This window comes from Tachypleus tridentatus, chromosome 13, assembly GCF_004210375.1.
Source record: "Tachypleus tridentatus isolate NWPU-2018 chromosome 13, ASM421037v1, whole genome shotgun sequence".
NCBI lineage: Eukaryota > Metazoa > Arthropoda > Merostomata > Xiphosura > Limulidae > Tachypleus > Tachypleus tridentatus.
In genome coordinates this window covers 76,258,662-76,276,587 of record NC_134837.1, presented here as the reverse complement: position 1 = coordinate 76,276,587, position 17,926 = coordinate 76,258,662, and the positions used below count along the sequence as shown (strand labels likewise).

The following is a 17,926-nucleotide window of genomic DNA, read 5'->3' as shown; positions in this document are numbered from 1 at the left end:
GTATCTATAGTTTAAATACATCATTTCAGAGGTTCAGTCTATTGAATTCGAAATGTAATAATAAAGATATACTTAAGACATATAGTGATTTGTTTTTAAAATTTTATGTTCAACTTACCATACTTAACTCATTGTCAGATTTTATTTCCAAGACTATTTGTCTGATAAAAAGATATATTATTTAATATAGTACTTTAAGTTTAATAACAGGTTAATCCATTTGCGAGATAAAATGTCTGAGTAGTCATCCAAATAATTTTAATTCAATCTACTAAATTAGAACATTAATGAATCTCACCAAACATATGATTTCCTGTTTAATCTTTAGAAAATCAACTTATTGAATTACAAATAATTTGCGTGACTTAGGATTTCTGCAAGGCAAGGTAACTGGTGATCTCAAGAAATACAGTCTATTGAATTTAGAATATAATAATATGTGTTCCGTTCGTAACTTAATACATCTGATGATTTATTTGAAAAAAGTTTTATGCTAAACCGTTTCTTCTTTAAAATAAACACTACATATAAACAACGTTATTTATTGTAATATATCAGCCAGTTATGATTACTGCGATATATTGTATTTTCCCACATGTCACTATGTGCTATAAAATAGCACATTATAACGCCCCCACGGCTGAAAGGGCGAGCATGTTTGGTGCGACGGAATTCGAACCCACGACCCTCAGATTACGAGTCGGGTGCCTTAGCCACCTAGACATGCTGGGCCAAATATTAACTGTGAATTGTATTTAAAATTACATTTGAAAATGTTACAATAAAATAAATTAATTTTATCTTACCATTAGGTTTTGAACAACTGAATAACATATTAACAGAACTTCCAAAATTGGTCCGTAGTGAGTTCCTTCGACTTAGCTACTTTTGTTCGTATATCATTAACTGAACAATGACTCTTAAAACATTTGTATACATAATCGTCTAGTTTCCAGTTTTGAACCAAAGGGCCGTAAAATTTAATAAATGTGAGATTTATTACATGGTTGATTAACAGCCCAGGTCTTGTTTCTTTAATGATAAAGTACATGCGTTTAATACCTTGTTCATATTTGAAAGAACCACAGAGGATGACTTTTGAACCCCCGACTAAAGGATTCATATCTCATGAAATATGGTGCTCACAGTTGTCTATAAAGTATCTGTATGATGTAATTGCTTTCTGAAAATGGTAATCTGAAACGTTTGCAAAAGGACTTTTTATCCTTTTCTCCAAATCATGGATTTATCTCTGCTGACCACTCATTGGCTTTCAAGATACAAAGCTTAGAAATTATGTTTGGAATGGAATTATAAGTGCCTGGCTTTGACCAAGTTGGTTCATGAGAATAAGCTGTGAACAACAGTTTCAAATTATTTATCTTACAATTTAAAAATTGACTGTGACTGATTGAAATAATCTCGTTGTGAGTGTTATTGACGCACACTTAATTTCATTAATGGCATTCTCTGCTTATAAGACATATTAACCCTTGATTAATTCTAAAAAATAGTATGTTGCGACGAATTAGCTTGTCTGAATAAACTATAGTAACATCCCTTCGTCTGCAAGGCTTTGGAAAGAAGAGATAGTTCTAATAATACTTTGTGTATAAGTTTCAGATCAAGAAGAAATTGTTTCAATGAAATGCGTTTATAAAGACCCCTGAAGCACATTCACCAAATTTTAAATTATTTCTGTAAATGCCACTACTATCAAACTTGAAATGGTAACACAGAAAAGTCCAAACAATTTTAAACTCACTTGCAACACCCATCTAGTTATTCAATGTTTTCAACCTCTTCCTCAAGCTTTGTTGCATACTGTTGAATTTCACTTTGATTGTTAGGAGATTGATTATATAAAAAATTACAATTTGACCATAAATGAGAGAAAATTATTAACACCACCTACTTCGGAAATTGCATCTCTAACTGACATTTCAAAGTGATGGTTTTAAGCAATGTTATACCGTGATATTAGAATACTTCTGCAACATCCATTGGGTTACATCAGATTTTTCCCCCAGCATTACATTGGCATCATCACTGGTGAAATCAACAGGATAGTTCTCAAGATAATTATGATCAAACCCATGCACACCAAGACAAATAGGTAAATGTTCACTTATCGTTTTCGCCATTTTATAAGGCTTTTGTGCTAAATCAAAAATAAAATAAAATGTCTATCATTTGACTTGTCTGTTTCCAACTTTAAACAGACTACCAAAGTAGTGCTGCTACTAAGAGTGGTTGATTCATCTATCATGGCCCGGCATGGCCAGGTGGCTAGGGCGCTCGACTCACAATCAGAAGGTCGCGGGTTCGAATTCCTGTCACACCCAGTCATACAAAAGTCACCTGAAATCCTGGAAAACTTGGCTCTGCATTATACTTGTACTACCGTTTCTAGAGCGCTCGGCACTCGATTCGTAATTTCAGGGTCGCAGGTTCGAATCCCAGTCACATCATACATGCTCGCACTCTCAGCCGTGGGGGCGTTATAATGTGACGATTAATCCCACTATTTGTTGGTAAAAAAAGTAGCCCAAGAAATGGCGGTGGGTGGTGATGACTGGCTGACTTCCCTCCAGTCCTACAATGCTAACTTAGGAACGGCTAGCGCAGATATCCCTTGTATAACTTTGTGCGAAATTCAACAACAAACACACACACTGATCTATCAAACTAGCTATTTTTTCTTTTATTTCAAGGATTTCATTTCTCGTTCAACGTGATCAACTCTATTAGTAACACTAAATCGCAAACGCAAATCATGTGTAATTTCTGTGTCATTTAATTATTGTATCTGCAACAGATCAAAATGGTCAGAATATGGTTTATCATTTTGTAGCTATATAAAATGCAGTTATAAAAATATTGCAAGTAACTTCTACTTCAGATTTATTTAAACGATCCACAGTAGTTTGAAGCTGTTATTCCCTTGTGTTTTGAATGGTTTTTACAGTATTGTTAAGTGACTGCGTCTTCGAAAAAAGTAAAGCGTTTTTTTGTTGTCGTTGTTTTCTTTCTCAAGCATATTAGTTGCGCTGATCGTATGCTGCAGTTGAAAGAAACTGAAACTAAACTTCATTCTTTGGAAAACTAGCACTTTATTATTTAAATGGGCTTAGATTTGTCACACTGAAACATGCCGCATGTCCGATTTTTCAAGAGTCACTCACAAGTCACGGGTAAGCCTTTTTCTTATTTTCCCATATCTCAGCAGTTCAAACTGCAGACCATGTAGACTCGATTCAAAATTTTTGCATTCAGTTGTTTGTTGTCCTGTCAATGTCATCTCACTTAAAACTGATATATTACTAGAAGTAGCTTGTGGAATTACTTTTTACACATTCAGTACCGCAAGTACAATCAAATGCACAAGTTGCACTTTCTTCTTTTTCGGCCTGGCATGGCCAAGCGCGTAAGGCGTGCGACTCGTAATCCGAGGGTCGCGGGTTCACGCCCGCGTCGCGCTAAACATGCTCGCCCTTCCAGCCGTGGGGGTGTATAATGTGACGGTCAATCCCACTATTCGTTGGTAAAAGAGTAGCCCAAGAGTTGGCGGTGGGTGGTGATGACTAGCTGCCTTCTCTCTAGTCTTACACTGCTAAATTAGGGACGGCTAGCACAGATAGCCCTCGAGTAGCTTTGTGCGAAATTCCAAAACAAACAAACAAATTCTTCTTTTTCTGCTGTTAGTTTTATTTTTAGTGAAAATTGATTGCGGGATGTTTGCTTACGTTTTTCACTCATTTTTAAGGACACGGCGTATTTATTTATTTTAAAGATAAAATAAAGTGATTAACAAGAACGATAAATTAAAAATACTAGCTCAATCAAAATGGCCCGTATTTATATTACTGGAAACAAAGCATTTATTGTGTACTGTGTAAGTATGGTAAAATAGGAAACAGGATGTTCATAAGTTTTTACACGCTTTTAAACCTGTACCGCTAAATCCCTATCACCCCAGGAGAATAACTATAATTCAAATACCTAACAAGTTTATTGGATCGGATCAGACACTGTACAGAGCCATATAGTAATATTTTCTCTCATTTATATATAGTACTTTAGAGAATTACTGTACTACTAATAAGCCGATAGACCTTACACTGTGTTTTCTAAGACAGAAAAATTATGGTAAAATTGCTGTTGATGATGTCAAGGTACAGTGTCACATAAACAGTCTAATGCCATAAATGGTGATTCATTGCTTCATTTTGGAAAGTTTTCTATTTTAGCCGCTAACGATAAAATAAACATAGGAAATAGATGTGAAAAGGTTAAAAGCAGAAATTCTCAGGGTTTATTCTGGAATTTCGCGCTTCGTAGTGAAACAGTCCCCGCAATACTATTCATTTTGTTTCGTCGAGTTTCCAAGTGAATTGCTAACAATATAACAACTACAGAAATAAATGTGAAAAGGTGATAAGTATGAACTGTAACCATAATATCTTTAGAACGTTGTGATCAATACCAACAGAACTACACATTTTATTTTGAATTTTGCAATCTTTCCTTTCATTATACTATGATTACGGCCTTACACTCTGGATGAAAGGGCTAGTTACTATTTCTCTGCTATCTTCTAAAGGTGGACAAAGCTTCACGAAGTTAGAGATTTGTAAGATCTTATTTGTTCGAAGGAAACACCTTTCCCACACCACTGCTTATTACTACCAAAAATTGAATCATACTTTGAAACGTTTGTACCTTGGGTAAGTTATAAGAATTACGGTCAAATCCTATTATTAGACCTGTCAAAAGTATCCCAAGATTTAGCAGTGGGTGGAGTTGAAAAAATGCCTTCCTTATAGTCTGTCACTCCAAAATTAAGAACAGCTAGCTCTCGAGCAGCATGTACTTAAAGTCGATAACATACTGTTTGTGTCATTATTTAAAGTAAAATTATTCTCCTGCAGCTCTTAAAGTTGTTACAGAAAGTATTCCAACTACATTGCAATATATATATAAAGTTTTTGTACTTTTATATTCTATTATCTTTCCTTAACTGTTTCGTTATTGAGTTGTAATGATACAAATACACATTGATTTATTACTCTCAAATTAATATATATAATTGTTTCACTATATTGACTACAGATGGCGAAAATGCTTTAATGGTTAACGCTACAGTCTAGTGTACATGCTTATTCAAATCTGTGGTAAGTTCTTATGTTAATATTATTTATAAGTTTATTTAAATAAAACAAATTATGCTCCACAGAGCTTTACTGATATATCGTATTACGACAACTACTTTTTGTTGTAATATGAGAGAGTAGTAGTATATGATATACTATTTATCGAGTTTTAGACTCCTATTACTATTACTGACGTGCAACTACTACTATTACTTGCAACGCTAAGTTTTTGTTTGTGTTTGTATGAATTTAATGTAAAATATGATCCTAACTTTAGTACCACTATAAGTACTAGTGTGTTAATAGTAGTAGAGCCAACACTAATACATGTAGTATTTGATGTATAATTTGGATCGTTCTCTATACTACAGTGTTAACTTAGTATACATTGCATAGAAACACTAAGAAACACTAGGCCTTATACGTGGTTAATTACTCAATCTATTGGAGTGTGCTAAGTATTAGGTTTTTGCAGATAAACACTAGAAACTGTATGGGGTTGATACAGGTTTTGAATTTTAATTTTGAGATTAAAAAAGTAAAAAAAGAAACGATCGTTTTAGGTATAAACTGGCTTTAAATGAAGTTCAAATGAAGTTGAAAAATTGTATACCTAAATCAAACTTTAACGAATAAAATTCATTCAATACAAACTTCAATTGAATACCATTGTTTATTGAATTACAAAAACAAACCATAATTTTTTTCAGTAGAATGATTTGCAAAATAACTAAAAATGATTAGTCAACTTACTCTAAATACGTACTGAATTTAAATTAATCAATCAAATTCTTGCTGTTTACAAACATTTTTTTTCATTTGACCAGTAACTATTTTTGCTGCATACGTTGTTTTAAAACTGCTTTCCAAGCTAAATTATTAAATTTCCATTATAAACGTGTTATATAAAGGTCAACAAGAAGTCTTTTAGTCCATTGTGGCTATCCCATTCATTTTATCAAACACCTATCTGCTTATTTTTAGCCCTGACTTCTCAAGTACCTGTTAATTCCTTTCTTGAACTCTCTCAACCCTATTGATGTTACCTAACTTAAAGGTTTCTATTCTGCCAAGTCTTACACCTGTACCCCTAGTCCCACCTAAATGAGGGTTAACCAGTGATCTCTACAAATAAATAACCTTCTTTGGCTTATATTCATTATTCTTATAGGTACAACCCAAAGTCATGTATTCTCAAGACAGCTGATATGGGTATTAAAACTTTAATTAAAATAAAGTACAGAACAACATTTAAGAAGGTCATCTTGAGGTTAATACAAATTCATGTTTGCTTTCTGGACTTTCCCACTGCCTGAAAAGCCCATAACACCAAGATTAATTTCTTCCAGGCCCGAAATGGCCAGGTGATTAAGGCACTTGACTCCTAATTTGAGGATCGTGGGTTCGAATCCCTGTCACACCAAGCATGTTGGCCCTTTCAGCTGTGGGGGCATTATAATGTGATGGTTAATCCAACTATTTGTTGGTAAAAGAGTAGCCCAAGGGTTGCCAGGGGTGGTGATGACTAGCTGCATTCCCTCTAGTCTTACACTGCTAAATTAGGAACGGCTAGTGCAGGTAGCCCTCGTATAGCTTTGCGTGAAATTCAAAACAAACCAAAACCAAACCATTTCTTCTTTAATACTGTTGAGTTGATTTTTACCTAAAAAGGGCCAAATTAAAACTTTTGGTTGCCCTGGGCACAGAGGGTCAAACCCCACCATCACTGCCATTATATCTCTTTATAACTGTTACAGTAAATATTGACTATTTATGCTATTTTGGGAAGTTTAGCTCAATTTCTTTTCTTTTTTTTTTTTTCAAGTTATATTCCCATCTTATTACACTGGATTATATATAAATCAAACTGTTTCTTAAAGGTGTATTAAAATGGTTGTAATCAAGAAATTGATCATTATTTGAACAAACTTTTGATATTGCTTGTCCTCTTCCTGTACAAGCCAAATCTTTCTGGATAGTGTAGCATTTGACAGCCTTTTTTCTCTGCTTGAATTTGCTATGCCTTCCCCATTTCTTACTGTTGGTTCCATTAGGCCTAATACATTTTGTGTTTTTTTTTGTTTTTCCTGGCATGATTTCCCAGGATTTTTCTCTTCATCCTCTTCCCCAATTTCCTGTAGTTCTCTATCTTCTTTGTTATATAATACTCCTTCCTCTTAGTCTTTTGGTTTCCACCTTATCGTGGTCTTCAGATCAGTTTGCTTCAGACTACCATCAGACCAATATTTTGTTTCTTGATTCTCAGAAACTGGTATCCATTTTATCTACTATAGAAGGATACTTTGGGCATGAGGCAAAAGATGAATACAATCAATTTTCTCACCTCCTTTCCAACTTCATGTCTATCTTTTATGGTAATTTTCCACCATACTTTTCCTCTTTGAGATGCTCCACTGAGATTCTTAGTGTTTCAGGGGATAAATTTGCTAAAATTACATCTTTCATAGCATGTTTGTTAACTCCAGCTCTTTATATATACACATGGTTTCTCTGTTATTAGGAATTATTGGAGGAGAGATCCAGTTTTGTCCTGTTTGTTTGCCATCTCCTTGTCTTTGAGACTTACGTCTTATCTATTTCCTCTTTTTGTTGGTGTTTGAAGATCTTTCAGTTATTTTGGAATCTGTCAGAGAGCAATTAACTCTTTCCTTGTTGATTGATCATTCGTTGTACATGGAGTCTTGACCATTCCCTGTTTCTGTTCTGCATTCTAATTCTTCCCAACCCTTACTTTCCTTCTACATGAGGATCTACTCATCTGCCAACAGTATTGGGGACTACTCTGTGGGTTCCAGTCCAGTAAGGATTCATTTATCCTAGTTTTCACATCTGCGGGAATATTTCGACAGGGACACATGGGTCCTTCAGGTTTTATCTGAGGAACTCATCATCAGTTTCCTTTCTCATTATCTATAGTCTCAGAGACCCATTTCCTATCCATTGCCTTGGAGTCCTGTCATGTGTCAGCATCTCTCTAAGACAATATAAGATATTTTTTCTTGGAACCTGTGGTTCTAACTTCTCTGGGGTTTTATTCCAGTCTCTGTTGCCCTAGAAAAACTGGAGGCTGGTGGTCTGTGATCAATATATCATGTCTCAGTCACTTTTGGTGCTACCTCATTTCACCGTGGAGTCATTTCACACTTTTTGGTTGGCATTGTCTCTGAATTTATGGATGACCATGGTCAACATCTCAAATGCTTATCTCCATATTGTCATATTACAGCAGTCAAGATGCTACCTTTGGTTTGTTCATCACAGGATGGCTTATCAATTTTGCATTGTTCTTTTTGGCCGTGCAGTAGCACTGTATGATTTTGTCAGGTGGTCAAGGCTTTTGTTTGACCTATGCATATTGAGGGTTGTGCTTCCACTATTACATGGAGAACTGACTTCTGTTGACGCATTCCAAATTGGAGTTTACTCAACACACTCATCTGCTTCTTTTGGAAGAGACTTTGGTCAGCTGGTTGATTGAATTGGAGAAATACTTCCTTACTCCTACCCAATATCTTATTCATTTGAGTGTTTTATTATACACTTATTTCTTTCAGGCCAGACCTCCTCTTTTACTCCATTTGATGGAGCTATCAGTCATGAAGGTCTTGTATCTTTTGAGAATGTGGTTCTCTGTGTAAGAACTTATCCCCGTAGCTTGTGCTCATATGAGATCCCTTCAATTTAATCTTCACAATCAATGGAACCTTGTGCAGGATCCCTTGGATATTCCTGTTATCTATCCTCCTCCTCTTGTGGACAACTTGCATTGGTGGTTGTACAAGGCTCTTGCTTCAGTGGGGGTTACACTTCTTCCCCTCATCCATATTTTCATGGATATTTAACTTTACTTCTGAGTCGAGCATGAAATTGCTTCTAGTCAGTGGTCTACAACTGAATAGTCATACCATATGAATATCCTAAAGCTTTTTTGTTGTCCTTCAGGTTTTGGATCATTTTCTTTCCTTACCTGCAATCATCTGGTTATGATCCATACAGACAATTCTATAGTAGTAGCACATATCAGTCATAGGGAAACAACCATTCTCATCTCATCAACATCAAATCTTCTTTTTTGTGACTGCACATGCAGTGTCTATCTACTTGCACATATTCTGAGTGCATTCAACCTCATCATGGATCATCTATCCCATCCAGACAAAATTTATCCAATAGAGTGGTATCTAGATCCTCTGGTTTTTCAGTGATTATGCACTTTGGAGGGTACCCTGCACCTGGATGCATTTGCCACTATCATCAATATCAAGTTATCTCAGATTTGGTCTCTGGTGCCTTATCCATTTTCTCTGCTGTTAATGCACTCAGTCAGGACTGAATAGACAAATTTATGTGCATCTTCCTGTCCAACACCTTTCTGGTGTAATTTCTGTTATCCACTTCATATCAAATCCTTCTGATTGTTCCTTACTGAATGGTCCAACTGTGGCTACTTCAGATCCAGTCTGTTCCACTGTTGCCTCTCCTCAGCATTCCATTCCTTCTATGGCAGCATCAGTCCCATGTAGTTCATCCAACCATTTCTACCCTTTGTCTTCACACCTGGTTTTTATCGGGTACTTGGTAAGGAATTCCAGCTTATTATGGTGTGTAACTTTGTTGTTGGCACATTCAGTTTGACCTACTTTCATGGAACACGTAAAACATTTTTTGCTGTTGGTCTCTAAGCCATGAGTTCTGCCTGCTCGTCTGACTGTTTTATTATTACCAATCTCCTCCCTTAATTATTGATCATGGGTTTTAGATCTCCTCAATAGTAGGTTATTGGATTGGCTTTATCCAACACTTTTTTATTTTTCCTGATACTGTACAGCTTTTTGCCTCCTATATCTTGTAACTCTTGTTATGTGCATTCTGGATTAGTTGCTCTCCACAGCATATGGCCCTTCCAGATTGGGATATCAATGTGGTGCTTTACTGCCCTTCTTTACCTCCATTTGAACCTTTGTCTTCACGTTCCATGTTTTGTATATCCCTTAAGGCATATTTCTTCCTCATTTTGGCATGTGGATGTTGTCAGCCAGATTTATTTGGCATTGATGTTTCACATACTTTATATTATTTCTCTTATCTTCTGCTTTACCTGGATCAATCTTTCCTTCCCAAGACTTCAGCAGCTTAAGAGATAATTCCTTCTTGTCATTTTACCTTCCTTCAGTTTTGGATTTAGGCCTGAACCAGTCAGCATAAGTCCTCACACATTTGATGAGGCTGTCCCTGGTCCCTCACTCAATTTGCCTTGGTAGTTGCTCCACTTCTTTCTCTTGCCATACCCTTCAATGGTTTCATGCCGATGATAATATTGCATTTGATGTGATTACAGTGTGTTTGTTGTGTAGGATATCTGTGTATTTCCTTCTGCTCACATGTCCTTTCACAGATTGGTGGCAGGATTTCTCCTTCCAGAGAGTTGAACTTGAAATAAACATGGTATGATCCTCTTTCCTACTCCTTCTTGGATATCAGTTCCTGATGGCTGAGTTTTGAATGCAGTTGACTTGCCATGTATGGTCTGTCATGTCCTAGCCACTACACATTGGAGTACATCTTTTCTTTTACCTGCATTGAAGACCTGTCCAAGCTTTACTTTCTATCCAGTTTTTATCTTGTTGGAAATATTTATGAGAAGTGCAGCATGAATGTCACTGTATTACACTTATTTCTAATTTCAAGAAATGGGTAACTAGTGTTGCAGCATATTTAAGTTCATTAATACTCATTTCATGAAATCCTGTTTGGGGCTTTTTTTTCTTTATAGAAATGTACATTTGTGGATTCTTTTGTCATTTGTTCTAAAATGCCACGAAGAAGCAGTAGCTCAGACAGTGATCGTACTTCCAGAAGAAAGAAAAAATACAAAAAGCGAAGTAGTAGGTAAGTTGGTTTTGTAAATTTCTAAACAAGTGTATGTTACATAACTAGCACATCTTTCTTGCAACATTTTATTCAAAATTGTTTGTTTTATGTTCACATTAGCCATAGGTTTGCATTTGTGTTTATAAAAGCATGTTTGTTTTATTGTTTATGTTACGATGTATTTATGAATACCTTCTTTAAACAGTAAATATATAATCTCTAACTGCTATTTCTTTAGTTCCTCTTCTAGTTCATCTTCTTCAAGTGATAGTTCAGATAGTAGTATAGAAAGATATTCTCGGAAAAGAAAGACTAGTCGCAGAAGTAGGTCATTATCACGAGAGAAATATCGTCGGAGAAAATCCCGTTCACATTCTGGTTCTCGAAAAAGTAGCCCTTCAAGGAAGTCTCATCGGTCACCATCTCCAAAATATTCCAAAAGTAGAACTCGTAGATCTAATTCAAGGTCCAGAAGCATGTCCCGTAACCGTTCAAGTAGAAGACTTTCAAAACGATCAAGATCGAAGTCACCAAATCGGTAAGCTTATTTTTCTTTATGATTTCTGTATGTATGTGTTTATATATACTTAAATTAAATAATATTTCAGACATTAATTGGCACTACTTTTATATTATGAGCCAAACTTAAAGCAGTGTACAGTGTAAAAATGCATTATAATAAAATAATTTGGCCTTTTTTTCCTTGCATTGCATTTTAATGTAAAATTTATGTAATCTTAAAGTACATTTGTTGTGTACATAAAAGTGACTTAACATGCATTCTTCATAGTTGGTTAGATGATTTTGACATAATTAGTGAATTGTATTGTGTTGAAAAACGGTTTGTACATTCCTTATATTATACCAAGCTTTTGTTACCAAAATCAGAAATAATTTCCAAGGGTTGTAAGTCTTTGAAATTTCTTCCTATTTTCTTCTTAATGATGGTACATAACTGCTTCTTACATAAACTAAAATATTAAATCATATTTGTAAATAGCTTTGTCAAATACAGAATATCCATCCTACAGAATCCTTAAGCATTCAGTAATTTCAATAAAAGACAGTATTTAATATAACTTTGGCTAACAGATGCTTGTATTCTAAATATACTTAATGTCTAGTGACACATATTTATTTCTCAGCCATTACTTTACCCATTCATCTGCTCCAGTCTTTTAAACCCCACTTAAGTGCCCTTGGCAATTTTTAGCCTTTTGACACACTCCACCTATGTCAATGTGCCCTCTATCTTGGTATCACTTGTAAGCACTTCTCGACAAAGTGTTGGATCGTGCTTTTCTCTGACAAAGTGCTTTGCTTTATTACTTTCTGGATGTCCATACTATTGTCACTTTCTAAAAAACATTATTTTGGGGTATGAATTTCTGAGTTACTATTGTCAACATGGAGGCTAATCAGACCTCCCCTATTTCTTTGTTATATATTGTCTCTCTACAGTCAAGGAGAGGGTGGGGTGTCACTCTCAGTTGAGGCTGACCTTGATTTGATCCATGTTGAGATGCAGGTGTATATTTGGCTTAGTGGTTTTTCTCCTGTGGGTTCTGAAGCTACTTTTTTTGATCCAGAACATCCTGGAGAAAATTTGGACTAGGTTTTTCTGCCACCTTTCTTTACTAAGTCATTTCACAAAATCTGTTTAGGTCAAACATCTTCTGCTCCTTTTCTTCTAATAGTCACTTGAATTCATGAGATTTTGGGACTTTCCTCAGTTGCCTTTGAGTCTCTTCCATCATTGATGATGGAAAAGGTTGGGGAGGAATAATTAGTTTTCCTCCTCCTGATATTACTGGTTTATGCTGCAGGTTTACTGCATTATTATCACAGATATACCTTGTACCCTTGTTTGTTTGCAAGCTTTGACTTAACACCTCCAAGTGCACATATATTTCGATTCCGTAGACCTGATCTGCATTTGGATACATGGGATTCCAGACTGTGGTGTTCACAGGCATCCCAGAGGTGTTGGAATTTGGAAATTATGTCACTCTCTTTTCCTTATTGTTATTGTTGGCCTCTATACATTTTTGGGTCCTACTGGCAGTTAGGGCCCAACTACACTTTGTGTGTTCCAACCCCTAACTTCTATTCCCCACTTTATGGATACTTAGAATAGATCCTATTCTTAGTTTCAAGTTTCCTCCATTTGAGCTGACTGATGCCAACAGCAGTGGTGTCTGCTGTAAGTGGGTGAGGTCTGTAGGAACGAGGGTAAAACAACTGATGGACACATGGTATTTCTTCACTGTATATTCATGTGTACTACAGGTTCTGACATCAGGATTGGTCTTTCCATTCACTGATCCACCTCATTTGCCCTCCCAATATGTTGTACTCTCCCAACTAATCAGTATAGTGTGGATTTTCATTCCAAGGCTATCAGAGTTTTTGTCATGGGTTGACATTCCTCAACAGGTTTGTGTATGACCAATTTCAATGTTGTTGATGCATTTCTAGTGAATTCGTCCTTTTGGCTTAGCATCTGCATCATATGTTTTTTGCAAGGTCTCTGTGTTCTTCAACATGTTTTAAGCTGAGCCAATCCAACTCCCATCTGGTTCCAGGCTATGGAATAGGCAGTCATGTTCTTATTTATAGGGATAGTTCTATCTCTTTTTGGGGGTATTGGCATCCCCCAAATCTCTGATTTCTTCAAGACAACACACATGCAGTTCATTCAGTTGTCAGCAAGAAACAAATGGATCAGCAATTCCAATTTACTTATTGTCCAGGCTACTTCATCAGGTGCTACATTTTAGTTTTCAGTTGGTGATTTAACTGGTTCAACACTACCATTGATGTACCTATACCATCCTTCTGTCTTGAGTTTCATCTTTTCATAAATACCTCACCTCAGGGATGGGGTGTGTGTATTGAAGGTCATGAATTCCAGGGTGTATGAAGGAAAGAGAAATCTTCCTTCCATTCATGAATAATTTATAATTTCTTATTATTCAACAGATTTTAATTGAAACTCTAGATCTTGTGCAGTGGTATGTCATTGTGATTCTTTCCACAGTGGCTTTTAAGTTTCCTGTCATGGGAACATGCATTCTCAGGACCTTCATTTTCAAATTTTGGTTAGTTCTCTACAAGGCTAACTATCATCATATCTGCCTCTTGGGTTGCCAGTTTCCTGGGATGATGAATTTCATGACAGATCACCTGTCTCAGCTCACTCAATTTTTCCCAACCAAATGGATTCTCCATGTCGAGGTTTCCCAATTGATTTGTTCTCAATTTAGGTCTTCAATGGATTGATGCATTTGCCATTCTTTGAAACTCAGCTTCAGGTGTTTTGGTCTCCAGTACTTCATCTTCAGTCTTTGGCAATAAATGCATTCAGTCTACATTAAATAGGATTGCACCTCTATACTTTACCCCCAATTCATCTGTTACTCAGAGTTCTGGCTTTGATTGAATCCTCTACTTGAGAGCTGTTAGTAGCCCCAGATTGACTGGCCTAACCATGGTTTCCTGTTCTACAGTGTCTTCAAGATGGTCCATTTCCTCTTTGGCTGTCTTTGTTGAGGTAACCTTGATTCAACATCCTACACCCAAGCTTTTCCAAGTTCCATGGGATTTAGCTTCTCAAGTTACCTTGTGTGGGCCTTAAAAGGAGTTTGAACTTGCTTCACTTAAACATGCCTACCATATCTCACTTTTTGACAGAGATCTAGCTTCACTTTTTGTTGTGTTATATAAAGGAGCTTTCTTAACTACTTTTATTATTTTAAACATCGGAAAGTTTGAATATTCAGTACTAGCCAGCCTTCTCAAATCATCTAGAGTTCTTTTTCTCAGATGGCCTTTTCAGTTACTTAACTGGGATATTAGGCTGGTGTTATGAGTTTTGTCTCAACATCTATTTGAGCATTTAGCTTCATATACTATGTGTTATAACCTTTAAGGGTATTTTTGTCACTACTTGCATAAAAGTGTCACAGGTTAGATTTATTTACACTACATGTTAACCTAACTCTTTATCATTCCACTTTGGTCCTGCTATACTTTAATAGGTCTTTTCTTCTTAAGTCTCTGGCAGCCAGAGAAGGGGATAAATCCTTCTCATAGATTTTTTGGCCAGCTGTTTCCTACCTCTATGACTGATTGAACACTTATTGTTTGTTATGTCCTGTCGGAGAACTCGTGTTATGTGGTTTGCATTAACTCCTTTTGAGGTTGTAGTACTCATCCCTGTATTCATTGGAATCCTTTGGTTTCCTAAGATTTATTCTCAGTTACTTTGATGAGATAGATTTGCAAATATCCATGTTACTTATTCTGTACTTTCTTTATAGGCAAGGAAATTTCTGAGAGTTATGTCTCATCAACTTCATCAATATTTCTGTGTCTTTCATTGCAGTTTGGTTAGAGGATAAAAGATGGACTGGTATGTAGCCATCTCCCAAAACTTCTGTCATATTCTTTGTACAATATGGTGGTGCAAGGAGTTAGTATTTTTGCCCTCCTCTTGTCTCCTCACTTTCCATGATGCCTTAACTTTTTTTCCCACTGGATCCCACCTTTTTGGCTACTGTTATACAGATAATTGTACTTTTATCATTTTAATTCCACATTCCTGCCAATCATGAACAAATCAGGGCTGGTTTGATTTACAAAATTTAAGGAACTTGGTTCACCTATTCCCCTGTTACCAAAATACTGCTCCTCAGGACTCCCCAGTGCACATCACCCCAACCCCCCAGATTCTACTAGCAGAACTAAGAAGTCCTTATCATATCAGTTCCAGTCACTGGGGTGTTGGACAGAGGCGTTTTCCCCAAAGTGTTTGAGTGTGTTTTCCTCCACTCTTGGAGAAACAGGCAAAGTTGAGGGCCCTCCTTCCTTGATCCATAGAGTTTAATAACAAAGAAAGTTTATATTGAAAAGATATGACAATACTTGAAATATACTTTTGGTCTGTACTCAAATAATAATATAACTTTCACTGTGTTTATTTATTCTGCAATAATATTTTTTTATTTATCATACACAAGAATGTAAAACTTCATAAAGAGCTGCCACATTTCAACTGATAAAGATCACAAATACAACATCATAGTAACTGAATTGAAGCAAAATAAGCTCTGTAGGAAGTAATTCACTGCCTTTTATTCATATAGAAGATTAAAGAGCCATAAATTTTTTGAGAATTTTTCACCAGTGTTAATAGTACATTGTTCATATAGTAGGTTAAAGAGCCACTGGTCCTAGCAATGTTTCAATTGTATTAACAATAAGTAACTTATATTAAATTTTATAGGGTGTCTGTTTTTCACTTCTATGGTCCATTTCACAAATTAAAGGCTAAGTGCTGTAAGTCCTGGCAGTTTTCCACTTGTATTAACAGTTTACCTTGATCTAACAGAAAGTAGTTTGGATATTATAAAGTAAGTCCTCTTAAAAAGAGGAAACAAAACCAATACCTTAATTATACAAGGGAAGGCACAATTATATACCAACCAAAAATATTGTCCAATCTGTACATTACTTGGATATGTTACTTTACAGGCATATAAATGCAGGTTTTTGAATACATTTTGTCACAAATTGAATGCATCTAGGAAAATAATTCCTGAATGTGACCTAAGGTTTTAGTCAGCTCAATGCTAGCAATGAGTTTCTTTTGCTGCTATAATGGCAGTAAATGTACCATTGTTCTCTACTTGTTTGAACAGAAAAGTTAAACAGATTAACAAGTATATCGCTGTAGAAATAAAATTCTCAGATATCATCCATATTAGGTCATATTTCAGGTGAAAACATAATTGTACTCCACTCTGTTTATTAGTAAACCATTTTAGGTAAGTTACCTGTATGATTCTCCAAGAACTTGTAGGATGTTTCAAGTTCATAGTCAAGAATTGTGATGTAATTCTAAATTCTTTTGAGTTTATAACAGAACTTGAAGGTAATAATCAACATTTAGCAGTAACACTATAACAAGGATTAGAACTTGATCATTCTGTGATATAACATTTTCAACTGTGACATCCCATCTCAGTTTTACAGCATATATAATTAGAATGAAATATTTTTGTAGACAATTTTTTGTTAAGTGTAGGTTCATAATAAACTCAAACTAGTATAGTTTCCAAAAATCTCTCCCCTCTGGATCAGTTACTCGCAAATATGCATACATGATCTCTTTAAAAAGATTTTCACTGATGAATTTTCTGAAGGGTGTTACCTAATTGTACATAAAGGGTGATGTAGGAGTTGTGCATCATCATTCCAAAAGTCTTCATTTTCATTTAGAATTGATCTCAAATAGAACCAACCAATGTGCTTGACCTTGCATATTAACCTAAGCCTAGCATTCAAACATAGTGGTATCCTTATAATTTTGTTCCCCTATCTAAGTCTTGACTAGTATTCCTGACAGAGATTAGTTATTGTAGCCCTTTTTGTAATTCCTCTATCAATACCCCCTTCAATGTGGATTCCTGTACGTGGTGAGGGGACCTCCCAGGGAAGGTTCTGTTCTTTCTGGTTACCTCCTCTGGGATCTAAACATCCACCTACGTGTTTGCCATACATGGTGACCCGTGAAGGGGAGGAGAGGATCCTGGTGGTTGAGGGGTCCAAATCTAACACACCACTTTGGCCTTGAATTCCTGTAGACCGGCAGCCTTTGGGTGGCTCCCCTTGGGTCAATCGACTGGTCCACTTGGGCTAAAGTCAACCAAGCACCAGTGTTGGAAGTTCTCAACGGGTGTTGTGGACATTGTATCTGATGCTGGTGTTTGGGTATAGTGCTCACAAAACCTTGGTGTTACTGCTATGTCAGTGCATGAAATTGTAGTGCATCCCCTCGTAGGGCTTCATGGTGGGTGGAGTCAGTGGGTACCAAAATT

General features: G+C 36.0%; 1 protein-coding gene across 2 annotated transcripts in view; it reads left to right on the top strand.

The window, feature by feature from the left end:
- The first annotated feature begins 5,094 nt into the window (after positions 1-5,094).
- The window catches only part of LOC143237014 (uncharacterized), a 30,708-nt gene continuing 17,876 nt past the window's right edge, over positions 5,095-17,926 (top strand). Inside the window, exons 1-3 of one of the 2 annotated variants that reach the window (XM_076475808.1) lie at positions 5,095-5,174; positions 10,948-11,063; positions 11,296-11,583. In XM_076475808.1, coding sequence (XP_076331923.1) covers positions 10,987-11,063; positions 11,296-11,583 — 365 coding nt within the window. In that variant the 5' untranslated portion in view covers positions 5,095-5,174; positions 10,948-10,986. Of the gene's footprint in view, positions 5,175-10,947; positions 11,064-11,283; positions 11,584-17,926 lie in introns of both variants that reach the window. The other variant, XM_076475807.1, reaches the window with a different exon arrangement.